Source organism: Balaenoptera acutorostrata, chromosome 8 (assembly GCF_949987535.1).
Source record: "Balaenoptera acutorostrata chromosome 8, mBalAcu1.1, whole genome shotgun sequence".
NCBI classification, from domain to species: Eukaryota; Metazoa; Chordata; class Mammalia; order Artiodactyla; family Balaenopteridae; genus Balaenoptera; species Balaenoptera acutorostrata.
This window is the reverse complement of record NC_080071.1, coordinates 14270756-14295569: the sequence shown is the minus strand read 5'-3', so window position 1 is coordinate 14295569 and position 24814 is coordinate 14270756. Positions and strand designations below refer to the sequence as shown.

The 24814-nt window shown below is 37.8% G+C and overlaps 2 protein-coding genes across 6 annotated transcripts in view; one reads left to right on the top strand and one right to left on the bottom strand.

Annotated features, from left to right (window-relative positions):
- RIF1 (replication timing regulatory factor 1) overlaps positions 1-7363 on the bottom strand; it is a 52620-nt gene extending 45257 nt beyond the window's left edge. For 3 of the 5 annotated variants that reach the window (XM_007183054.2, XM_007183056.2, XM_007183055.2), the window contains exons 1-7: positions 7221-7363; positions 6750-6864; positions 5928-6006; positions 3810-3906; positions 2577-2704; positions 2389-2483; positions 1324-1513 (exon numbers count right to left, since the gene is read on the bottom strand). In XM_007183054.2, coding sequence (XP_007183116.2) covers positions 1324-1513; positions 2389-2483; positions 2577-2704; positions 3810-3906; positions 5928-6006; positions 6750-6853 — 693 coding nt within the window. In that variant the 5' untranslated portion in view covers positions 6854-6864; positions 7221-7363. Of the gene's footprint in view, positions 1-1323; positions 1514-2388; positions 2484-2576; positions 2705-3809; positions 3907-5927; positions 6007-6749; positions 6865-7027; positions 7094-7220 lie in introns of those variants that run through there. The other 2 variants (XM_057550765.1, XM_057550767.1) reach the window with 2 other exon arrangements.
- NMI (N-myc and STAT interactor) overlaps positions 6745-24814 on the top strand; it is a 125794-nt gene continuing 107724 nt past the window's right edge. The window contains exons 1-2 of the mRNA XM_057550768.1: positions 6745-6930; positions 16022-16105. The gene's annotated coding sequence lies outside the window, so the exon portion shown is untranslated. The remainder of the gene's footprint in view (positions 6931-16021; positions 16106-24814) is intronic.

Here is a 24814-nt window from a genome sequence, read left to right as displayed (position 1 = left end):
CATACTCGGATATTTTTCAGTAGTAAATACTACAGTACTGCACAGTCCGTGATTGGCTGAATCCAAGGATGCAGAGGAACCACGATTACAGAGGGCCAACGATGAATTATACAAGGATTTAAACTCAAGTTGTTCAAGGGTTGACTGTATATGCTCTTAAGAAATTAATAAATTTATCAATAAAAAAACTTACAAAGACACTGGTGTCACTTTTAGACTCCAAACCTTACCATGAGGCATCCTGAATTTAAAAAAATTAATAAACAAAACCCCAGGTTTTAGAATCTGGACGTCTCCACCACCTCCTGGATTACTGTAATGTCTCCCAACTAGTCTCCCTCCTCCTACATAGAGTTTTTTCTCAACGCAGACAAAGTGATCCCTTTAAAATCAAAGTAAGTATGCATATCACTCATAGACTCAAAAGCTTCAAATATGGTTTTCAATATAACCCAGAGTAAAAACCAAATGCCTTAAAATGGCCCCCAAGGTCCTATGTGATTTGGCCCTGTTTCTGGTATCATCTCCTCCTCCTCTCATCCTCATCACTCTATCCTACTGCCCAGCGTTCGCTGAACACAACCAAGTTCTCATATCAGAGCAAGGCCTTTTGCGCTCATGGTTCCTTCCGCCTCAAATGAGCTTACTGCATATTATTCAGGTAGCTAACTCCTATACCGCCTTCAATCACCTTTCAAATAACCTATTCTTTTTCCTTCCCTGACCACCTCACCCTTCCTCTCCGATGGCACTTTCCATCCAGTCCTTGCTGTTTTCCATTAATGCTCTTTACTAAATATACTATATACTTTATTATCTCTCCCACTAGAAAATAAGCTCCACAAGTTGCTTTTGTTCACTGCTATACACACAGTACCTAAAACAATGTCCAGTATATAACAGGTGCTCAATCAATGTTGAGAAAGGTTGAAAAACCTAAAACCTGGGGCAAGTAATAACTTTAGGTAACTGTACACACTAGATGCACTTGTGTGCATTAAATTTGTATCTACTGGGATTATGCTATAACAATCCAGATAGCGATGAATCAGTTAATGTTCTCCCTTTTCCAAAAATGCAATTTCTTGCAATCACCATTCTTTGGGGATGGGGTAAAATGCCTGGATTGTAATAACACTGAATAGACAGCTCTCTTCCTTACTATAATATAGGATCAGTGTGACTACATTAACTTAAACAATTCTTTGTTTTAATTCAAAGAGGAACTTCCTAGATCACAGAGCAATTACACCAATATGAGCCCTCAGCTTGGTGCAAAACCTTACAATGCAGTATCCAAAAAATCCTTAAAGTATTACTTACGGTAGTCATAAGCTGCTCTGTGATAGATGCTATTTCTTGTTGTTTCTGAAGTAACAACGGCATTCCCATCTCTAGAGCAGTAGCTCCCCGCAAATGTACCTTTTGGGCCGAATGAACCACTAAAGGTATGACCAATTTTGCCCATCTAATTGACTCTTCTCCCATTTGAATTGGGGCTTGTTCAATTAGCCTGTGTAGAGAAAACAATGACTAAATTAGTTTGACCTCACCTTTTATGTCTAAAGTACCAGGAAAATATACAGTACACAAGTACGCAGAAATATGCATAGTATGGTGCAATTGTTTTACAATACTATATACACATATATACACACACAAAAATAGATCTAATTTTTAATTGCTAATTTGTAGACTTCCCTATTACTTTTATAAACTTTTCAAATAAGGAGAACGCATCATCTTTCCTTCAGATTAAAAAATTTAAATACTAATTATTTTTACAGAATTAAATTCAATATTCTTATAGGACAGGACAGCTAGAGAACCATGATACACTGTGAACATCAATCAGGGCATCAGAACACTAAGTAGTTAAAACATATAGCTCAACAACTAAAGAAAACTTTCAAAGAATGAAAAACAAGTTAAGACAAAGCACATCAACAGTTCATGCTGTCAGCACATCCATTATGAAAAGCAAGGATGTGTACGAAGAAGATAGGGGATTTTCCTGTTCCCCTCATCTGCTGCTAGGAGTTGTTTAATGCTTTCCTAAATGCCCGCTACAGCCCACGTAAAAGTCTGTATTATTTTTTAAACTCTTGCAAAAGCTTTAACAGAGGTAATTTTTAAAACCAGAACTGTGTTAGCAGCAGCAGCAGAACCAAGGCTGTATTTTAAAGACTGTCTCAGTAAAAATAAAGAAACCTAGTAACTTATGCACATCTACTTCCTTCTTCCTGTTACTTTTTGACTTTTAGTCTAGAAAACATTTCCTTCTTTTAATGTTTAACTCAAACTCAAGTCCCAAAAGACTACTCCTTAAAGTAAACTCTAAATTTACTGAAACTGTTCTTCTAAATTCCATAGCATCCAAACTCATACCTTATGACGACATTTAATGCTTCATAATCCACAACAGCAGAATGCATCTCTCCTCTATTAAAGACTATTTCTAATGAATCAATTATACTAGATACCTGAAAGACAGAACCAAATAAATACAAATCGAATAAGTCTGAATTTTTTAACTGGCATGTGGTTAAGAAGACATATACAAAAACTATACTCACTACTTTGCCAACAACTTCAGTGGGAAACGTCTGTTTGGATATCACCCAAAGTGCCCTAGTACGTACATTTTTATCTGAATTCTTAACAATATCATTCAGTTTTGAAAGCAGTTCTTGAATATTTGTCTCTGAAAAATAAGCAGTTTTATTTATGTGGAATCATTTACATCCTTTAAAATCTCTAACAGTAAAACAGAGAAACATCCTGTTCCCTTCAGTGTCAAAAAATTAAATGCATATCCAGAGAAAAGGACCAGAGAACCAATGTTGATATCAAACTTCTCCCCAAAACACAAAACTCAGGTCAGAGGGAAGGTATTCTCAGAGAAAACAGATAGTAGCCTCCAAATCTGATATTTTTCAACTAAAATATTTCTGTAAGGTCTTATTATTAGGTATGAACATACAAGTCAATTTTTGGCAAGACATTATGAATCCTATATCTCTGCTCCAAAATGAACAACTCCTACTTTAGATTGCTAACATTTCTATATATAAAAAAAGCCGAAACTTTTTCCTTAGAAAAAAAGATGGTAAAAACTTTCTGATATCCTTAATCCCTATTCCTAATTTCCTCTCTCTAAAGATCACCTCCCAGGTTTCCTTTACCATGACAAGCTACTTACAGAACAATAATTAAGATTATAATCCTCCCCTGATATCCATGGGAAACTGGTTCCAGGACCCCCTCTCAGGAATATCAAAATCCAAGAAATGCTCAAGTCCCTTATGCCTTCCACATCCATGGGTTCTGCATCCAAGGATACAGAGGGCCAAGGATGCTTGAAAACTCAGAAAAGCATCAGATCCTGTGCTTTCATTACCACTTTTAGCTCCAAATTATCTCATTTACCACTAGGTGAAAGAACTTTTCAAATTACAGCATGTTCCTTAACACATGCTTGTGTAAAATAAATGACCATCTAACTTCCAAAATTAATTCCATCTAATTATAAACTTCCAAAGCAGGTGTGTTTTTATAAAGGACAAGGTTCAGTTTTCTCAACAATTATTTTTAAATAGGCTTATTTTATTTTCTTTTACAGCAAACTTCATGGTATCAAAGTCAGAACTACATCTAAGGAAAAGAAACCTTCCAACAATGATATAACCTAAACACTTTCTCAAAAGCAAATCCTAAACTACAGGTTATGAAACTAATAGAGAGGTAACAGTACTTTTAACAGTATCAAACTATAAACTCTAAAAATATTGTTATCACAATAAATTTACCTGATAATCCAGAGGTAATTTTCGGATTATATAAGCAAAACCCCAAGGCCTGCAGAGCAGCACTACTGAGCTCTGAGTTTGGACTGGCAATGTGAGTCTTCAAAAACAAAATAACATTTGTTACAAACAAGTACAACTGTAAATTAATTTTTAGACAGCAAAAGTTGATTAAAAACAGAATTACATTTTAATCCCAACAGTCAACAAATCTTTGAGAGCAGATTAAAAAGGAGTAAGATCAGGAGGCCATGGATACACCTTGGCAAAGAAAGATGGAAACTAGGTAGAGATCAGCTAAATAAAGAATATTTTTCTTAAAAGGAAAAGAACATCTCCACACATCTGAAAGCAAAAAAAAAAAAAAAAGCCAACAAATGGAAGATGTTGAAGACACTAGACAGGAAACAAAGAGTAGGAGCAAAACCCTTCCACAGAAAGAAAGCAAGACTCAAAGGCAAAAGATGACATATTAGCTATGGAGCGGAGCAACGCCTCTAGCACAGAGAGGGAAGGAGCTGGAGTGTAACATTTACTAAGTAGCTGAAGTGCTAGGACCTTTAAGCATTATCTCAATACTTCACAGACAGGAGAATTTGAGTCCATGACCATCTGGAATAGATGGAATTCAAAGCCCAATGCATATTCTATATGTGAAAGTTATAAAATCCCAAACCTGTCAAAGGGAGTCTTGCCATATGCCCCAACCCTACATTTACTTGTAACCCTGCATTCTTGGGTACCATTTCCCATTCCAAAGTGATTTATCTTCAAATCCCCCCATTTCTCTGAATCCAATATCCAAGGAATCCTTGACTATCTGCTACTCTTGACAGAGAAGAATGATAAATGTTAGTAGTCAAATATAAGAACAAGACACTTGCTTGGAGCACCCCTTTCATAATTAATCAAACCAAACATCCAAAATACTAAACCCTGAGATACAAAGTCTTAAACACTTAAGACGATGAGAACTACTACTATATCTCCTAGATAGTAGCTAACATGTGTGTGATCAACTTTTGATTTTCCTATCATTAACCACCCACATGCTTCTAAATAATTAGGCATTTTAGTTACAAACCCTATTTACAAACAATGCAACTTGACTCAAAATGCATGCAAATGAGTTTCTGATCCTACATGCTCTCAAATACCAAATACATTATGCATGTCTTCATCACAACAAATACACTACCAGAATGTGGAAAATGACAATGAAGAAAAATGGGACAATAAATAATATCTTTAATATTGTTTATACTATTAACAAGTCTTGACCTACTACACAATAAAGTTCTTGCTTACATGAACAAAAACCACTGATGACTATAGCAGGAATACTTAAGGGTAGGCAAGGCAGTACCCCCAATGCCTCAACATTTGGCCCGAAATCATGGTAAAATGTACAATGAACATCTTGACAGAATACTTCCGTTTAAAAGCACAAAAACAGGGTCATAAAAATAAGAACTCAAAGGGACTTTGGAGATTTAGTACAACCTCTTCATTCTAGAAACAAGGAAATTAAGTTACGTGTTAAGGAAAGTCAAGTCACAAAGGCACAGTATACTCAAGTGACGACAAGAGCATAGGTCCTCAGTTTGATGTTAAACTACACAACCTCCCTATAAACAAGCAAACAAGATAACCATAGCAGTTTGTTAACTAAGCAAGAGTGACAAAAACTAAGGGTGAGTGAAGATAAAAAAAAATGAATGTTACCCATACAGTAGACCAATGACAAAACTACAGATTTATTTTATTTAAAAGTACATTCCTACAAAAGGAGAAAAAAAACAGATTAAATAATCTCTGATCACTGTTTTCCTATTAAGAGTGCAAGTTTTGGATTCAAGTGGCCACGGCCGACTTTAGGCATGTTAAACTAATTTCTTCTGCAAAGTGGGGATTAAAGACTAGCCTCACTGGGACAGGGAGGATTAAGTGAGAGAAAACAAGATAATTAAGATAGCACCTGATACATTGTAAGTCCTCAAGTAGTACTATAATAACCCTGCTGTTATTTTATTTTAGACTCAAAGTTTTTGAGTTAATTGGCAAAACCTGTTTTTCCCCACAAAGTAAAAACTATTTACTATTTACAACAAAGATACATACCTTTAAAACTCTGAATAGCTGAGGAAGTTTCTTCTCAATTTCTGTAATGATTTCTTTTCCATCTTCTCCAGTCATACGACTTCAGAAAAGCAGAAAGAACACAAATTTATGCAAATAGCAGACATAAAAATGAACTATGAAACACCTGCATAATCTTTTTAAACATTATGTTAGAACACGGGCAAATTAACTGACCCAGTGCTTAAGATGCTTAAGAACATATAAGAATATAAATGCGAAGAAACCCTCAGAATAACTAGTGCATCCACACTGTACACAGGTTTTGACAGCTTCCCTATGTGAAGAGGGAACAGGGAAATCTACCCCTAGTTACAAACTTAGAAACTTACTAAATCTTTATCGTTTTGTACCAGTTGTTACCCTTTCCTTGCAATTTCCAAACTACATTTAACTCAGAAAAACATGGTCTGCAGGGGGAAGAAAAAAACGTGGGAAGCATTTGCGATTAAAAGAGAACTAGGTTTATCGCTCTCTATTAAAAAACCAATTGTGGGTTCCCCCACTGTGCCGAAACACAGTTGACTTACGCTGAAAAACCACTACTCCAGCACACTCCCTTCCAACCAAACTTGTCTTAACCCTTCGCTTGCAAGACACACGTACAGGCTTCCTCATTCCAAACTTGCACCTTAAGGGCAGCAGCCCCCGCAGCCGGGAACGTCACCTAGCACTCGCCACCCCGGCGTCCCCGCAGCTGCCAGACTTCCAGAATACACAAACTCGCTTCGCGTGCCCCACCCGGACTATCTCCTCCCCAAGACCCGCCAGGGCGCCCCACCCCAAACCCCCAGCAGGCCTCACCTGGTCAGAGTCAGGTAAGCGTCGGTCTGCTCTCCATGGGAGGCGGAAGAGTCTTCCAAAGTCTCCAACAGCGGCACGAAGGGGCTGCGGCCCGGGGCCGTCATGTCGGCCCCCGCTGAGGCCCGGACCGGAAGAGGAGACAATCCAGTGACCGATAGAAACAGCTCCGCGGCGGCCCCGCGTGAGTACGGGCCCCAGACCCGCGCGCCCGCCCCCACCCTCCCAGAGCCACCGCGTCCACGCCCCGGGCCCCTGGCGCACAAACCCAAGGTCCTAACCTCCGCCTGCGCGCCGCAACACGCACCCAGGCCCACGCCGCGCTCCGCCCAGGGCCCGCTCCCGCCACCAGTTTCCCGGGCAGCTTTCAACAGCGGGAGAAGCCCGGGGAGCGAGGCGTCTCACCGCGAGGGGGCGGAGGTTGCGCCAGGCTGACGGTTCCCCGCGGCCTAGCACCCTGACCCCGATATTCACCCCCAAGTACGAAGACAGGCCTGCGTCCTCTCTGCCGCTGCCCTGCAGCACCCGGACGCTGCCCGACCTCGACTTTCCCGGCTCCGGCTGTTTACTCACGCGTGCGGCCCGCTCCCTCCTAGACCAAGATGGCGGCGGGGGCGGGCCCCGGAGCGCGCGGGAGTAGGACAGGCCTGGCGGGAGAGGCTCGAGCCAATCCAACAGGCAGCGGCGCGCCGGAGTCATCGATCGCCGCCCTTCCACGCCTGCTGCCCAGCCCTGCCCCTCAGGTCACCTTACAGGTGGGGGTGTTTTGGCCCGTATTTAACCCGCGAGGGGCTTGAAATTCAAAATGTAAGTGAATCGTCCAAGTTTACCAGACTAAATTTAGTGGGTCTTCAAACTGCAAGTCCAGTACTTGTTGAAGTATTAGCAACAAATCATTTAGCAACAGGAGATAACTGTACTGTGCTGTTTAAGAGCTGCGTTTAGATTGGTCTAGATTCCAACCCTAGTTCCGTGTGGCCTTAGCAAGTTAGTCAACCTTTTTATGCCTCAACTTCCTGCTCTGTAAAATAGGGATGATAATAATACCTACTTCAGGTTCAGGTGAAATCTAAGTGAAAAAAGGTTGGAGAGTCCAGAGGCTCTCAAGTTTTAAGTATACATAACAATGGCCTGGGGATATTCATGATTAAACTGCTGGCTTCTGGGCCCCGCCCTTAGACATTGTGATTCCGTAGATTTAGGATCCGCATTCTTTTAATTGGCCTCAGGTGTTGAAGGGTGGGACTTGGCTAACAGTTAACACTTGGAGAAACTACAGTATACCCTTTTTGGTTTTGTTTTTGTTTTTTGTTGTTTTTCAGAGAACTTTAGTGCAGAAAATACACGAAAAGATTTGTACAAAATTTCTGTTTTGAACGAATTGGAAGTTGAGTACTCATAGGGAACAAGTTTTCCATCAGTTGTATACGTGTGACTTAATTCATAACAATGAGTGTGATAACTATTTTACTCTATGAAAATCTGATTATGGTTAATACGGAAAGATACAGATTGAATCTTGTCCTATGAGATTGGTGGGCAGTGGACTTCTAGGCAGATAAAACCTTGCACATGCATACTCCACCTCTCAAAATGCCTCTCAAAAGGCATTTGCCGCCCGTGGGCTTAACCCGCGGGGCTAATGAAGTTCGCGCAAATGACAAGTAAAGCAAGCGAGCGATAACGAAAGTGTTAGAACCAAAATGATGCTCTTATGTTTTTTTAAGTATCTAATGTGCATGACTTTGAGTGAAGACGACAAAGTGAACAGGAACGCTGAATAATCCCCTCCTAAATGGCCTGTAAAAGTCCTTTGAAATTGTCAGAAGAAAATAATACATACAGTATACCCTTAATGAAAGTCAATTCTTACCTTTTTATAGACCTCTGAGCACTTTCCACAGCACACAGAATTGTATCAACTTTAAACCAGGCATTTAAGGCCCGACAGCAACTGGTCCTTCCGCTCTGGCCTCACAGGTTACAGGCACCTGGCTTGAGCCTCTACTTATCCACACACAGTACAACTGCTTATCCACACAGTTTCAGAATTCAGGGCTGTGGTTTGCCCACCTCTGTGTTATCTGCATCTCGCAAAATGTCTGCCAAACCAAGCACTCAACACAGAACATGTATCAAACAGAAAGACGAAGGAAGAGAGGGAAGGAGACCTGCAAGTTTTTGCGAGCCTACCTCTGGAAATTAAAGACTCAAGAAATGGTGAAAAGCTGTGTCTGGGTGAGGTGTAGAGACACTGTAGAAGTAATGGCAGACACCGCTTTTCAGTTCAGCCTGATAACAAGTTCTTTAACCTTCGGAGGGGAATTTGCTCCTCATTTTCTGGACTTTGGCAAGACAATACTTAAGAAGGTAAAGAGGTTATTAGACAATGAATGAAAAACATGGACAGGTTTGCAACATTGAGGTTTCAGTATAGTGGAGCTGTTGTGTTGGAAAGTGAGAGAGGATCTTGAAACCCTATTATTTTTTATGGTGGCTACAAGATAAGTGGAAAGAACATTGAGTTTGCCTTTAGACAAGTACCTCCACTCAATCCTTGTGTGCCTTACCCGGCTTTACTCTTCTTTCTAGCACTTATCACAAACTGATATTACATTGTATATCTATTTTTTATTGTCTGCCTCTCCCCACTGGAATGTAAATTCCTTGTGTATAGGGCCTCTGTTCTATTCATTTATTTTTCTTTTAATTTCTCATTTATAAAGAAGAGGTTGGGGTGGTCATCTTGCTCCTCTTTCAAATGTGTAGAACAGTGATCTTCCTAAAATGTTATGTAATATTTTATCATTGTCACTCCCATGCCTGAGATTCTTTAGCAGTTCCCATCAATCAGAGGATGAATTTCAAAACTCTTGGCATAACATGCAAGCCTATTATTATTGGGCGACTGCTTCACCTCCAGCCTGACCCCCACTTCAGCCAGGTTCTGAACAGTCTGCCAGGATCTCTAACTTTTCTATGTCTTTGAAGGTCTATGTTGTTCCTTGTGTTTAGAATATTAAGTCGATTTTTCAAGTGTGATAAATGAGTCAACTAAAATCACACCTTTTAATGAAATCCTTCCCTCATCTACTCTATCCCAATGGAGAATTAAATGTTTCTGCCTCCATGCTGACATAGCGCTTTGTACATAGACCTGTTAAAATGAGTATCCCATTGATTTGGTTTTATACGTCTGCAGTGGCAGAGTTATGGTTAGCCTGAGGGAAATTAGTTCCAGCCATTATCTCAATCAGGGCCCCTTCCCTGTTCTTTAGTATTTTCTGATTTAAAGTACTAAGAGATTATAAAGTCTAGACAAATCTCATTCGCCACCTAGACCCTTTTCCAGACACCCTTCCAACCAGATTGCTACTCCCAAGCTTCTCTTTTATAGGAATTGTGAAGCCACCACCATGGACCTGCTCCCACTGAGCAATAAATTTGTATTACCTGACCTCAATGAATATTTTGAGTTAATTTGTTGATTTGTCCATGCATTAATTCATCCATCCTTTCATATATTCACTCAACTAATATCTATCTGCTTTGCCTCTCCCAATCCTATATCTTTGTTTCTCCTCAGAACATCTCCCTCAGGATGAAAAGTTTTGCAACCTCAGTCCCATATTCCTGCCTAATTTCCCCATTCTTGTCTTTAATCACACATTTTGCAACAAAGATCAAGCCTATAATCTCATATCTATCAATGACTCCTTTCTCCTACTTGCCCCAGTGGTCCTAATAATTCTTCTTACCTCATAATTCTTAGATCTGTCCAACTAGGATCCCAGTTTATGGCCTAAACATATCATTTCAGGATTATAATATTGCTTTTTTTAAAACTGTTTTTACTGAGTGCTAGATGTTTTAATAGATGATCGCATTTCTTCCTCACAATGGTTCTAAGATGAAGTACTTTTCCTGGATTTACAAATAAGCAATGTGAAGCTTAAAGAGTAAACTAGGGAACTTTACTGTAGTCATGTGTAACCCAAAACTAATCTATTTAAGCTGCATTCATTCATCAACATTTAATGAGCTCTGCCCTGTGGGGTATGGTTTTCATTGGTAGATTTATTCTTGAACATTGTAAGAAAAATTCAATATAAAGAGTCCTATGAAAACTCACTATTTACTATAGTAATCATTTAGTAAAATAAAGTATCCATCTGTAATCCAAATTGCTAAAGTTAATGCAGTGCACCCAGTTTTGGAGTCAAACTGGTGAGGATTGAAATACTGCTTTGCCACTGTGCAACTTAAGATCTGCCCCCAAAATGCTTAACTTTGCCCTGTCTTCATCAGTAAAATGAGAAGAAAAACACCAACATCAAAGTCCAGTAAATGATAAATATTATTACCTGGTGCCTAGCACAAATCCTGGCACATAGTAGGTATTTAATTGGTGTTTATTACATGAATACATGAATACATTACATTAATTGAAAAATCACGTTTTGGTTTTTTTTTTTTCTGAAATACATGAGCTAGTTTAATGTTTGTCATTTAAAAATTCTGGAGTATGAGGGTTCTGAGAGACATTTGAAACATTACCCAACATGATAACTATTTTACTGGATTCATTTAAAGAAAGGCAGTCTTTGAGATTGTTTTAGCTTTTTAGTCCTGTGTTGCTAAAAGATCTCATGATGGACTTTTCAACAGTTAATAGATGGTAAAAGAAAAATTTTTTAAAGATTATTTCATCCCATCATTAGTTCAGATACAATAAAAATATATCGCTAATAACATACCCCATGACCATCAGGAAATCTACTACCTTTGCATTCAGACCTACTCCACAAAATTATACAATTGTATTAACTAAGAGGTGCTTTTAATCCTTTAACAGACCAAAGGCTTTATCTGTACATATAGTTACACGCTTTCTAGTGAGCTGTGCAGAGTTCCTACCATTTAGGACCAAGCCAACTCCTTTTCAGATGAGAAAATTGAGCCCCTTCAAGTTAAAATGAAAAGAGAGGGGCAACATAGTATAACAGAGGCTGATTGCTAAGGTTTGAATCCTGACCCTACAACTTCTTAGCTGTGTGACTGTCAAGTCACTCAACCTCTGTGCCTCAGTTTCCTTTGCTGCAAAATGAGAGTAATTGTACTTACCTCATGGGCTTGTGAGGTATATGTAAGTTAATATCAATTCATGGAAACTGCTTAAACAATGAGTGTGTACATACTATAAATATTCAGAAAATGTTAGCCATAGAAACATTGGTTTCTCAGGTTTAAGTAAAACAACATGTTATAAAACCATGAATACTTCCCATCCCCTCCAAAAAAAACACCACTTTTTCACTGAAATGGGTTTCCTAGCCCACATTAAAAGCATGAGACTACAGTCCATCAGCAATAATTTAATGTTATATTTCTCAAAGTGTGGTTCCAAGATCATTGCATCAGAATCACCAGAAAGCTTCTCTATATGCAAATATCTGGTCTATACCTCTCAGACCTACTGAATCAGAAGTTCTTAGACGAGTCCAGTAATCTGCATTTTTTTTAAAAAATTATTTATTTATTTATTTATTTTTGGCTGTGTTGGGTCTTCGTTGCTGTGCGAGGGCTTTCTCTAGTTGCGGCAAGCGGGGGCCACTCTTCATTGCGGTGCGCAGGCCTCTCACTGTCGCGGCCTCTCTTGTTGCGGAGCACAGGCTCCAGACGCGCAGGCTCAGGACACGCAGGCTCAGTAGTTGTGGCCCACGGGCCCAGTTGCTCCGCAGCATGTGGGATCTTCCCAGGCCAGGGCTCGAACCCATGTCCCCTGCATTGGCAGGCAGACTCTCAACCACTGTGCCACCAGGGAAGCCCAGTAATCTGCATTTTTAATATGCACCTGAATGATTCTTTTCAGTACCAAAGTCTGAGATTCCTACTGTGTTCAAGGCACAAGTTTTCTTTAACTTTTTTAGGACAGCTCTTAACTATTATTTGTAATTGGAATACAAAAATCTATTTTTGAAAAAACCCACCCATGTATGGCAGAAATTGTTTGCCTATATTTCAAAGCAGATTCATGGAGAGAAAACAAGTCTTTAGAAGCTCAAGAGCTACAAAGGTAATTGAAACTGACAGCCTTGAGGAGCCAAAAGGGATAGTGACTGATTGTTATGCTTTAGGCCTTTTTGGAGAAAGAACATAATCACAAATTTAGAAAATTAATCCAGTTCAAATTCATCACCAGGGCTACTCATGGGCATGATTAAATGCTCTACTTTTCTTGATCACTGGATTAAGGAAATTTTTCTTAAACTGCCTATTCTAGTAAACTAATATAACTGAAAAATTTAAATCCTCGAAGTGTACTATGGATAAAACAGAATTTTGACCTAAATTTGTAAGCTTTGTTGTCAGCCCTCATATGATACTGGTAGAAATGTAAATTGGTACAATCTCTTGGAAGGACAATTTGCAGTATTTATCAAAATTACAAATTTCCGGAGTTTTTGATGCAAAAATTCCACTTATAAGCGATTATCCTACAAATATGCTCATTCATAAACAAAATAAAGTTTAGAGACATTTCATTGCAGAATTGTTTGATTTAAAAAAAAAAGAGATTAGAAACAACCAATGAGGACATGTTAAAAAGATTATGGTACATCTATATTATATAATACTAGTCAGCTAACTATATACTTACTAATATGTAGTGAAATCCAAAATATTTTAATGGAAAAAAAATGTTTCACTAAAAGGAATCAGACATCCTTAGAGAAATGACTAACACCAGGGCTGGGCTTGAGAAAGTATAAGAAGAGCCTGGAATATCTTTTTCGTGCCAGAAAGTAAACAAGTGCTTAAAAATGTTGGGAACATGTTTAAAGGACTCAGGAGCCAGCTTGAAGGGCTCCCACTGGCTGAATCTGGAACAGTGGATTATAAACCATTGAATAAAAAAAAAAAAAGAATCCATGAGCCCATACTGATACTTAAAATATAAATAAATAAAGGGGGGAGAAGGAATGACAGAGTTAGGAAATTGCCGTTTTGCAACCATGATAGTAATAATTGATTCAGGCAATAATCATCAGTAAGTGTTAAAACCATTGAGCAAAAGTCTCATGGGGAGCACAGTCTCAAAGTATCTCCTCATAAGCAAATAAGAAGAGATAAATGTCAGCTTTACTGTGGAGACACCTATGAAAATCACCAAAACTTGCACAAACTAGTATCACTGAGATTCCCTGAGGTAATTCACTGGGGAAGCAACATCACTTCTGCGGTGTGCCTACCAAAAATTCATAACCTGAATCTCTCCATGAGGAAAGAATCAGAAAAATCCATATTGAAGGATGTCCATTAAAAACAAAAGTCAGGGACTTCCCTGGTGGTGCAGTGGTTAAGAATCGGCCTGCCATTGCAGGGGACACGGGTTCGAGCCCTTGTCTGGGAAGATCCCATATGCCGTGGAGCAACTAAGCCCGTGCACCACAACTACTGAAGCCCGCACGCCTAGAGCCCGTGCTCCGTCACAAGAGGAGCCACTGCAATGAGAAGCCTGCGCACCACAATGAAGAGTAGCCCCCACTCGCCGCAACTAGAGAAAGCCCGTGCGCAGCAAGGAAGACCCAATGCAGCCAAAAATTAATTAATTAATTTAAAAAAAAAAAGTCAAACAACAAACTGGCCTATATTCTTCAAATGACAAGGTCATGAGGAACAAAGGAAAGCAAAGGAACCGTTTCAGAATAAAGAAGGTACAAGAGCCATGACAACTAAATGCATGCATGATCATGGATCAGTACATTTTGGAAACAATAAATTTTGCTTTAACTCATACAACTCAATATCAAAAAAACAAACAACTTGATTAAAAAATGGGCAGAAGACTTGAAAATACATTTTTCTAAAGAAGACATACAGATGGCTAACAGGCACTTGAAAACATTTTCAGCATTGAATAATTATTAGTGAAATGCAAATAAAAGCCACAATGAGATATGACCTCACACTCATCAGAATGGCTACCATCAAAAAGTCTACAGAGGTTGGCGAGGAAGTGGGGAAAAGGGTACCCTTGTATACTGTTGGTGGAAATGTAATTTGGTATACACACTATGGAAAACAGTATGGAGGTTTCTCAAAAAACTAAAAATAGAACTACCACGTGATCCAGCAATTCCACTTCTGGGTGTGTATCCAAAAAAAACCAAAAGTACTAACTCAAAAAGATACATGCACTCCAATATTCATAGCAGTATTATTTACAATAGCCAAGATATGGAAGTAAGCCAAGTGTCCATCAACAAATGAATGGATAAAGAAGATGTAGTATATAAGATGTAATATATATATACATATACATATACACAATGCAATATTATTTAGTCATTAAAAAGAATGAAATTGTGCCATTTGCAATAACATGGATGGACCTAGAGGGTATTATGCTTAGTAAAATGTCAGGCAGAAAGACAATACTCTATGTTATCACTTATATGGGGAATCTAAAAAATAACACAAATATATATAACAAAACAGAAACAGACTCACAGATATAGAGAACAAAGTGCTTAAAGTGGTTACTAGTGGGGAGCGGGAAAAGGGTAGGGACAAGATAGGGGTATGGGATTAAGAGATACAAACTACTATGTATAAAATAAGCAAAGATGTACAGCACAGCGAAATATAACCATTATTTTGTAATAACTTTAAATGGAGTATAATCTATAAAAATATTGAATCACTATGCTGTACACCTGAAACTAATATTATATTGTAAATCAACTATACTTCAATTAAAAAAATTTTTTTTGCTTTAAAGGAGTAGTGGAATTTGAACAAAGATATGTTACAACAAATACGTTTGATAACTGTATTGTAGTTATGTAAGAAAATCAGAATGAGAAATTCTCACAAATTTAGGGAAAGATCGATTTTTCTGTAGCCATAGAACGAAGTCACAATCAGAACACATTCAGTTGATAAGCACAACTCAACTCCATGAACCTGCTTTTGTAAGCCAACTGATCATCATTAGCCTCTTGCGTATTGCAGTCAGCTGATCAGGCATGAATTCACTCCAGAAAAGCCGCCTTTGAGTACCAACCAGTCAACAATAGTCACTCAAGTAACCAAGCTTTTAAGGATCACACCAACCCTTTTATGCCTCTCAAAGCCCACCCATCCTGAACTCCACGCCTCCCAAAAACCCTATGAGTCCAGTAGTTGGCTTTGCTCAGGCTCTGCCTGACCAGCATAGCTCTAGATTACTATAGTAAGCAGTAAATTTCAGCTTTGTCTTTTTATTTCAGATATCAATGGCAGTCTCATTATCCTTTGGTAATTCTGGAATTTCCACCAAGATTGTTTTAAAAACTCATTTGGCAGTATTCCAGGTAAGCTCTGGGCCAACAGGTACACTTACTGGTCCAAACTTTGTCATTAGGTCAGCTGCCAGATGAGTCAGTCTCTGTAACTGCCTGAGCTCTACTTTCATTGAATTCTCATTACTGTGTGTATTCTTTAGCCTGGGGTGTATAACCAAGTAGTTTTTTTGCATAAGATCATTATGCTTAGGTCTTTGTTCTAAGTAATTAGACCTTTTGGTTTGGAATAGAGCCATTTGGTAGTTACACTGAGAAGTTTAATAAGGTTAATAGACCTTTTGCTTTGGAGGTCTACCATTTGAAAATGTTTGCCATTAACCTGCATATTCTCCTGCTGCTTACTTTGGTTTTGTTTTGTTTTTCAGAAATTTTTAAATATTTACTTTTAGAATTCATTTAAAAACAATAATGAGCCCACTATATGTTAACATAAATATTATATTTTAATTACAACAAGATTTTATGAAAAAAATTAGAAGCATGGCATTATGTTTTACTTTTTTGTCTGGTTTAATAGAAGACTGCTAAGTTCTCCGAAAGGCTTCTACCTTTAATTTATAGTGCTGTGTTGTTTTGTTGAAGAGTAGGAAGAAAATCCAGCCTGGCATAGGTATGTAGTTGGAAGAAGAAGCAGTATTTTAATAGCCTTTTCAGATAATTGTGGATATTCTCCTTTTATGTAACACCAAAACTTGACAAGCAATAGTTTCTCAAAGATTAATTGCAATGCGGAATCTGAAATCATACCAGTGAACTTTTTATACTCTGTTACATTAAAATACTTTGGTGTATCTTGAATTTTGAATGGATCTTTTACCCATGCGTGATTTTGTATTAGTATGCATTGGTCATTTGAAAAATACTGTCATTGAATAATGTGCATCTTCCAAATGTTGACACATTTCGTTATACGTTACCAAATATCACATTTGTTAATATCACTACTAATCTCATCAGAAAGTTCTTTCTATTGGTATATACTTAGTGGAATTCCTGGGTCACAGGAAATGAGAACGTTTCACTTTATAAGGCTATGACAACTTGTTTTCCAAAGTACTATTCCTAATTTACAATCCTACAAGCAATCTTATAGGAGAGCTCAACATTTTTTCCAGCATTTGATAGTTTTGAACATTGGCGTAAAAGAGTAACTTGCGGTGGTCTTGATCTGCATTTTTCTTTCTTTTTTTTTAAAATAAATTTATTTATTCTTGGCTGCGTTGGGTCTTCGTTGCTGCGCACAGGCTTTCTCTAGTTGTGGTGAGTGGGGGCTACTATTCTTTGCAGTGCGCAGGCTTCTCGTTGTGGTGGCTTCTCTTGTTGTGGAGCATGGGCTCTAGGCATGCGGGCTTCAGTAGTTGGGGCACACGGGCTCAGTAGTTGGGGCTCACGGGCTCTAGAACGCAGGCTCAGTAGTTGTGTGCACAGGCTTAGTTGCTCCACGGCATGTGGGGCCTTCCTGGACCAGGGGTCGAACCCATATCCCCTGCATTGGCAGGCGGATTCTTAACCACTGCACCACCAGGGAAGCCCCTGCATTTTTCTGAAAATGAATTTGAGCAACTTTTCATATTTATTCTATTTTGTGAAATAGATGTCGTGCCTTTCATTTCTCCCTTTTTTTCTAACAGCTTTATTGAGATAATTTACATTCCTTACAATTTACCCATTTGAAAGGTACAATTCAGTGGTTTTAGTATATTCACAAATTTGTGCAACCATCACCAAAATCCATTTTAGAACATTTCATCACCCCCAAAAAAACTCTATACTTTTTAACTACCACCCCACTCTCCCCCAAACACTCCCCTCTCACTCCCAAACAACCACTAATATAATTTCTGTCTCCATAGATTTGTCTATTCTGGACATTTTATTTAAATGGAATCACATAATACATGACCTTTTGTGACTGGCTTCTGGCACTTAGCATTTTGTTTTCTAGGTTCATCCATATTATATAGCATGTGTTAGTACTTCATTCCCTTTTATGGCCAAATAATATTCCATTGAATGGATATACCACATTTTGCTTATGCATTTATCAGTTGATACATATTTGAAGTTAAATTAAAATCCTAGTGTATCAGTTACATCTCAATAAAAAAAATCCTGGTCTAGAGCTAAATTAAGGGCCATACAGGCATGCCTTGGAGATGTCACAGGTTTGGTTCCAGACACCACAGTAGAGTGAATATTGCAATAAAGCAAGTCACATGAATTTTTTGGTTTCCCAGTCCATTTAAAGTCATAATTACACTATACTGCAGTCTATTAAGTGTGCAATAGCATTATATCTTTTAAAAATGCACATCCTTAATTAAAAATCAATGCTGTTGAAAGAATGGTGCCAATAGACTTGCTCACTGCAGGACTGACACAAACCTTCAATTTCTAAAATATGCAGTATCTGCAAAGCTCAATAAAGTGAAGTGCAATAAAATGAGGTATGCCTGTAATTAAAGAATTTCCTAATCTCCAGCAATACAGGCAAATTTTTGCTATAGAATCTGGAACTCTTAAAGATACTTATTATCATGGGCTACAGATCTGTACCAACTAATTTAGTTACTTATAAGCCCTTCCGAAGGGAAAAATGTCTAAAATCATAAAGGCATGAAAGAGGAGATTTTTAAAAACTCAGCTATGAAAATTTTTTAAATATAAAAAGAAAAAAAATAAAGCAATTAATAGAAGCCTCTATTTTAAGGGTAGACTGGACAAAGATTCAATGCTGTAACTTAAACAGACTTCAGGAAACTTTCAAAAAGTATTCTGGGTTACATTCAGTATCTGGAATTAAAGAAGCCTTGTCTTCTCTTTTTTGTAGATTTAATAAAAAATAAATTAATTAAAATGTAAAATTGCTAGTTTAGAAAATATCTAATATATGGCTCAACGTTTCCAGATAGCTTTAAAAAGTAAATAGGCTAGAAATCAATATATCGTATGGCTCTGTAGATGAAATACTCCAAAGTGTCTCTGTTCTCTAAGATGTGAGAGCCTATAGATAAGGATACATGTAAATATAGTGAATAGAAGGACCATGAAAGAATCTATGTACCATGCCAGCTAAGAAACAGGACAGCTATTCAAAAATCTATCCAGTGATATGGCTCCAACGTAAACAAGAGCACCCAACAATTACCAATCTTTTTTCTATTTCCCTATATTTTATATAGTTATATAGTTATCACTTTATCAGTAGTCCCAGAGTAAAACATTGTCTAAAAAGCAAGAAGAGAGGCAAATTGACTTCTCATGAAAAAAGAAAACAAAAAATTTTGTATTAAAGTAAAAATGAGAGTGCCGTGTTGGTTTTTTTAAAAGAAGACAAGAAAAATTTGAATGTATATAGTAAATTGTGGAAGACTTGAGAAGAAATAAACTTTATTTACCTTGGTTTAATAGAACCACTCAGGTAGTCAAAATCTCTAATAATTCAGTGTCTCAACTATAGCTGATATTTTGAGATCATTATCAGAGGGATAGTCTTTATTCTCTGTGATACAACATTGTGAAGAAAATAATCAACAGAGCAGGACTGAACTGCTATCCTTGGAAAAGCCTGTTTGCAAGGTTGAGCCTTGGCTGGCATCCAGGAACTTAAATTTCAGGAGGGTTCCCAACATCAACTGATGAGCGTGACTCACTAAACTGTACAAACAATATGGTTTCTGCTGAACCTTGCTTTTCCTTCTGGGTGTGTGGAATTTGGGTACATGCCAGACAGTGGGGCCTACGTGATTAGCCCCCAGTAGAAACCCAGGGTACTGAGTCTCAAGCTTCTGTGGTTAGCAACATTTCACACAACATTTCATACATGTTGTCACAGCTCATCGCTAGGGAAATTAAGCATGTCCTGTATGACTCCATTGGGAGAGGACCCTTGAAAGCTTATATCTGGTTTCCCACAGACTATGTCTAAGTGCCTTTTCCCTTTGCTGATTTTGTTCTAGAATGTCTATATCCCTTAGCCATGAATACAACTATATGCTGAGTCCTCTCAGTCCTAGTGAATCATTTTACCTGGGGTGGTCTTGGGGATCTCTAACCCAAACATCTATAAATGTAGTAAGATCTACTTTTAGACAAAAATATACTGCATCTCTTATACTTGATTGGATTATAGTTCATCTAGATACGGGAATGTATACTGTATGTGGTTCTAGAAAGTACCAAAAAGATAGCTATGGTACCAGAATTCTTATGGATGAAAGATTCCACCAATATAGGCAGATTAACTTGGAGCAGAGCCCATAAGATTACAGATTGATTTTTTTTTCCTTAATTGCATTATTTATTTATTTATTTATTTATTTACTTTGTACAAACATGAAAATGTTAGGCCATGCTCTATGGATTTTAACTCACTAAACACCATTGCCTATAAAACCTATCTCTTAAAGAAGCAAAATAAATAAAACTCTGTGCCGCTGAGTAATTACAGGCCTCAACTAATAAGTCAAAATAGCCTCAGATCTTCTACTAGGCCTTTCAGTCTAATGGTGGCACACGTACTCAATCACTATTGCTAGCAGAAACCACTCGTTTTTTACTTATTGATTAACTAATTATGAATTATCATTTCCTCCTTCTCATGTAACCAAATACTGGTGTAGCACTCTTTTTTTTTTTTTTTTTAACTTTGGGTTTATTTATTTATTTATTTATGGCTGTGTTAGGTCTTCGTTTCTGTGCGAGGGCTTTCTCTAGTTGCGGCAAGCGGGGGCCACTCTTCATCACGATGCGCGGGCCTCTCATTATCGCGGCCTCTCTTGTTGCGGAGCACAGGCTCCAGACGCTCAGGCTCAGCAATTGTGGCTCACGGGCCCAGTCGCTCCGCGGCATGTGGGATCCTGCCAGACCAGGGCTGGAACCCGTGTCACCTGCATTGGCAGGCAGATTCTCAACCACTGCGCCACCAGGGAAACCCTGGTGTAGCACTCTTAATCCAGCAACTCCATAACCCTGTGAAGGAGAATCCCGTACTTGTGTTCCTGTAATTCAAGAAGACAACCATGATCAGAACTGAATTTTTGACGCTATAGTATCAAATCCTTACTCAGTATTGTTTGTTGAAGGGTTTTAGGTTAAAAATATGAAAAAATATCAGGCTAATATACAAAAAACAGTCCTGTTTCTCTTATAAAATTTCTTACCAAAAGCCAAATTGTTCACATATCTGAACCATGGTTCTTTCTAGGGTGTATTAAATTGTTAGTATAAATGTGTATATATATGTATTACACTAAGATTAGTAGCTTTTAGAATAATTCACTTCTTTAAAAGGATGTACAAATGCAAAGATTTCTAAGGTATCCTGTAAAATTGAATAACAAACACATCAATTACCTGATGTCTTCATGTTAAAACAATTGTTGTCATAAAGCCAGGCACTCATAGTAGAAGAGATATTACAGAAGTTAGTATACTATACTATAATCATTATGGAAATATTTTGCATATACAGAAATACATTAACAGATTGTCATGCTAAACAGATTTCTCTGATTAAAATCATTATACAGGGACATCATTAAAACATCAAAAACAAAAATAGTAACAATAAATTGATGTAGAAGTTCAAAGATTTCATCATAGATGGGCAAAATCTGGATACCCGAATTCTGAAGATAAACACTGGGAATGATTAAGTTATAAGATTTATGAGGATAAAATCTGGCAAATCCACAATGGCCACCTGATAAGCACCCAGTAACACCCCAAATGAACACTTGTGGAAATCTTCCATCAAACAACCCATCCACAGTCGGGATAAATTGGCCACAGAATCAAACCATTATGAGAACACTTCCAGGAACAGAGGATTTAGCCAGTTCATGCCCTATCTGAAAACCAATTAACCTGGAAAAATTGTAAAGATAAGGCAAAGACTAAAATCATGCCCTAAAAGGTCCTTTGAGATCACTGAATGAATTGTAGCAATTGCTTCCCTCTATCATTTATGAATGTATACTATTAATAGTACATTTGTTTCCTGGGTAGGTTAAAACATTTGCTTGTTGAAAAGCCACAGCATTCACCATGGTTAAAATATTTACCATTAGATCTTGTATTTCCTGTGTAGAACATTTTGTCTTGTTTATCCAGCAGTATGGGGATACATTTAATTAGAAGTTATTCATGATTTTTAGTAACACAGGATTTTGCTTACTCCAAAACCTTATTGTCTGTATCACTGACAATCCTCTAGAAAAATATAAAGGACCTTGACACAACTGAAAAGTTACATCTATTGGAGATCCTAAACTGACATTCTCCAGAGACTCTCCAGAAATTGATAGTTCCTGAAAGTGGACTGCTGATTCAAGATATTAAGAATAAGCTGGTAACTACACACTGTAAAATGTGTTTTCACAAGACCATTGGGGAAGTTCCCTGGTGGCCTAGCAGTTAGGATTTCGGGCTTTCACTGCCGTGGTCCAGGTTCAGTCCCTGGTTGGGGAACTGAGATCCTGTGAGCTGCATGGCTAAAAAAAATAATAATAATAATTCCCCAAACCACTGGGACAATATTCTTCTATATAACACCCTCTTTCTTAAGTACTTTTATATAATTATGCTTTTTATTCTTTAGTGATTTAAAGTTGTGTACTTTTGACTCAGTCTATTATGTTACCCTAACCAATAATAATGATGTGCTTATACGTAAGCTTTACCAAAAACAGTCACCACCTCTACTCAATAAAGCTGGAAAAGAATAAAATTAAATAAATAAATAAATATTTTTTTAAATGCTGGAAAAGAAAAAAATTAAAAATAAAAACGATCACTTTTCTAATTCTGTAATTGAGCTCTCCTAAGCTTGGCTAATACAGCCAGTTTGAAAAATAATTGAAGGTATGTTACATAATAAAACTATAATAATTTATATATTATAAAATATATTTTATATATCAATAATTATATTAAAGTAATAACTATATATCAGTTAACAATATTTAAGATAGTATATTATATAAAATTATATTGCTATATTATCTATAATATATAAATGAAGAAAAATATTCTTTTGCTGCAAGAGAGGGATATAACTATTCTTGGGCTGTAGCAGTAACTGTTTCTCATCACTACACCCAAAGACAGTATATCTATAACTTCAAGATTGATCGTACCTTTTGGGCACCTCCTGGATTCTTTTTCCCCATGTGAAAATCAGTGTCTTCAGTGCTGACCCGGAACCAAGGCTGTACAAGTGTTCTGTAGGGCTTTTTGTGAGACCATCCATGAGTTTAACTCCCCAACACTCTGAATGAACTATATTTCTTAAAAATGAGTCTGAAAGATAAAACCCTTTGTAGCAAAAGATTCCCCCAAATATTTTCCCCCCACCCACAAGCACAACTTGAGATGGTAATTAAAAATTTGTCTCTTCACACTGGCTGAGCCCTACAGGCAATAGAATAGCATAGCCTTAATTTTTTTTGGTCAGCCAGGAGGGAGTCTGTGCCATTACTAAGACTTCTCATACAGGGACTAACACTCTGGGTGAGATAAAACAATCTGTAACCAAGTTGAAAGAAAAAACAAACTGACTAAGGTAGACTCGGAGTCGTTAGGCCTTGTTTTATTCCTCAGGCTTTTAAAATCTTGGTTCACGGTTATGGAGTATCTTCCTTTCCCTTTTATTACCAATATGACGGTACTTACAGTTTTACTTGTTTGTCTCACTGCTGTTCAGTGTCTGTTGTCCAAACTTTAAAATGATTCCACACAGCCACTGGGCTAACAGTGATTCAACAAATGATTCAAAGACAAAAACAAGATAAAATCACAATGATGAATGTGCAAATTGAAAATCATATCTCCATAAAGGGAACCTCGATATTCAAGAGCCATGAACAACAGTGGTGAAAATCTGGACTTTTGGTCCTTCTTTCAGCTTTGGGTGAATGAGGACGAAAAGAGAAGACTGAGAATAAAGGAGTCCCCACAAATGCAGGAAAACACTGCTTACTCAGAAGCCATGATACTAAGCGACCATCAGAACTGGTCTTAAACCTGTTCGATTGATCAGCTGCTCACCTCAGTGAACACCAAATTAATCAATGTCGGGTCCTCACTTCTGACAGTCAGCCAGCCAGGTATGAGCTCAGTCCAGTAAACATGACTTAGAGCGCCAGTCAACAACAGCCTCGCTAAGTCACCACACTTCAATTGCTGATGTTTATCCACGTACGCTTCTGAAAGCCTGCCAATCCCAAACATCCTATAAAAAAATCTCTTTCTTTAGTAAGCAAGAAATTCAACACTATTATATAGAGTGTTGGTCGTATCATCACGGGATAAATATCATGCTGTTTTAAAGGATTTTAGAGTAAAACGTGATGTCTGCAATTTAACTTCAGATGGTTCTGTATATTTGTTTATATCAGAGACAGAGAGGTAAAGCAAATGTGGTGAAAGTATTAACAATATTTTGTGAGTACATCTAGGTGAGCATTCATTATAGTAGCCTGTAACTCTTCTGTAAGTGTTACTGAGTCCATCCTCGCCCTGCTCGCCACCCAACAGGCCAATGAGTTGGAGACGAGGTGTTGAGGCAAGAAGTCGACTTTATTTGGAAAGCTGGCAGACTGACAAGATGGCAGACTAGTGTCTCCTATAAACCATCCTATCGGGGTCTGGATGCCAGTTTCTTTTATAGAATCAGAGAGGGAGAGGTGGTGGGAAAGTAAAGTAAAAAGGGTCATC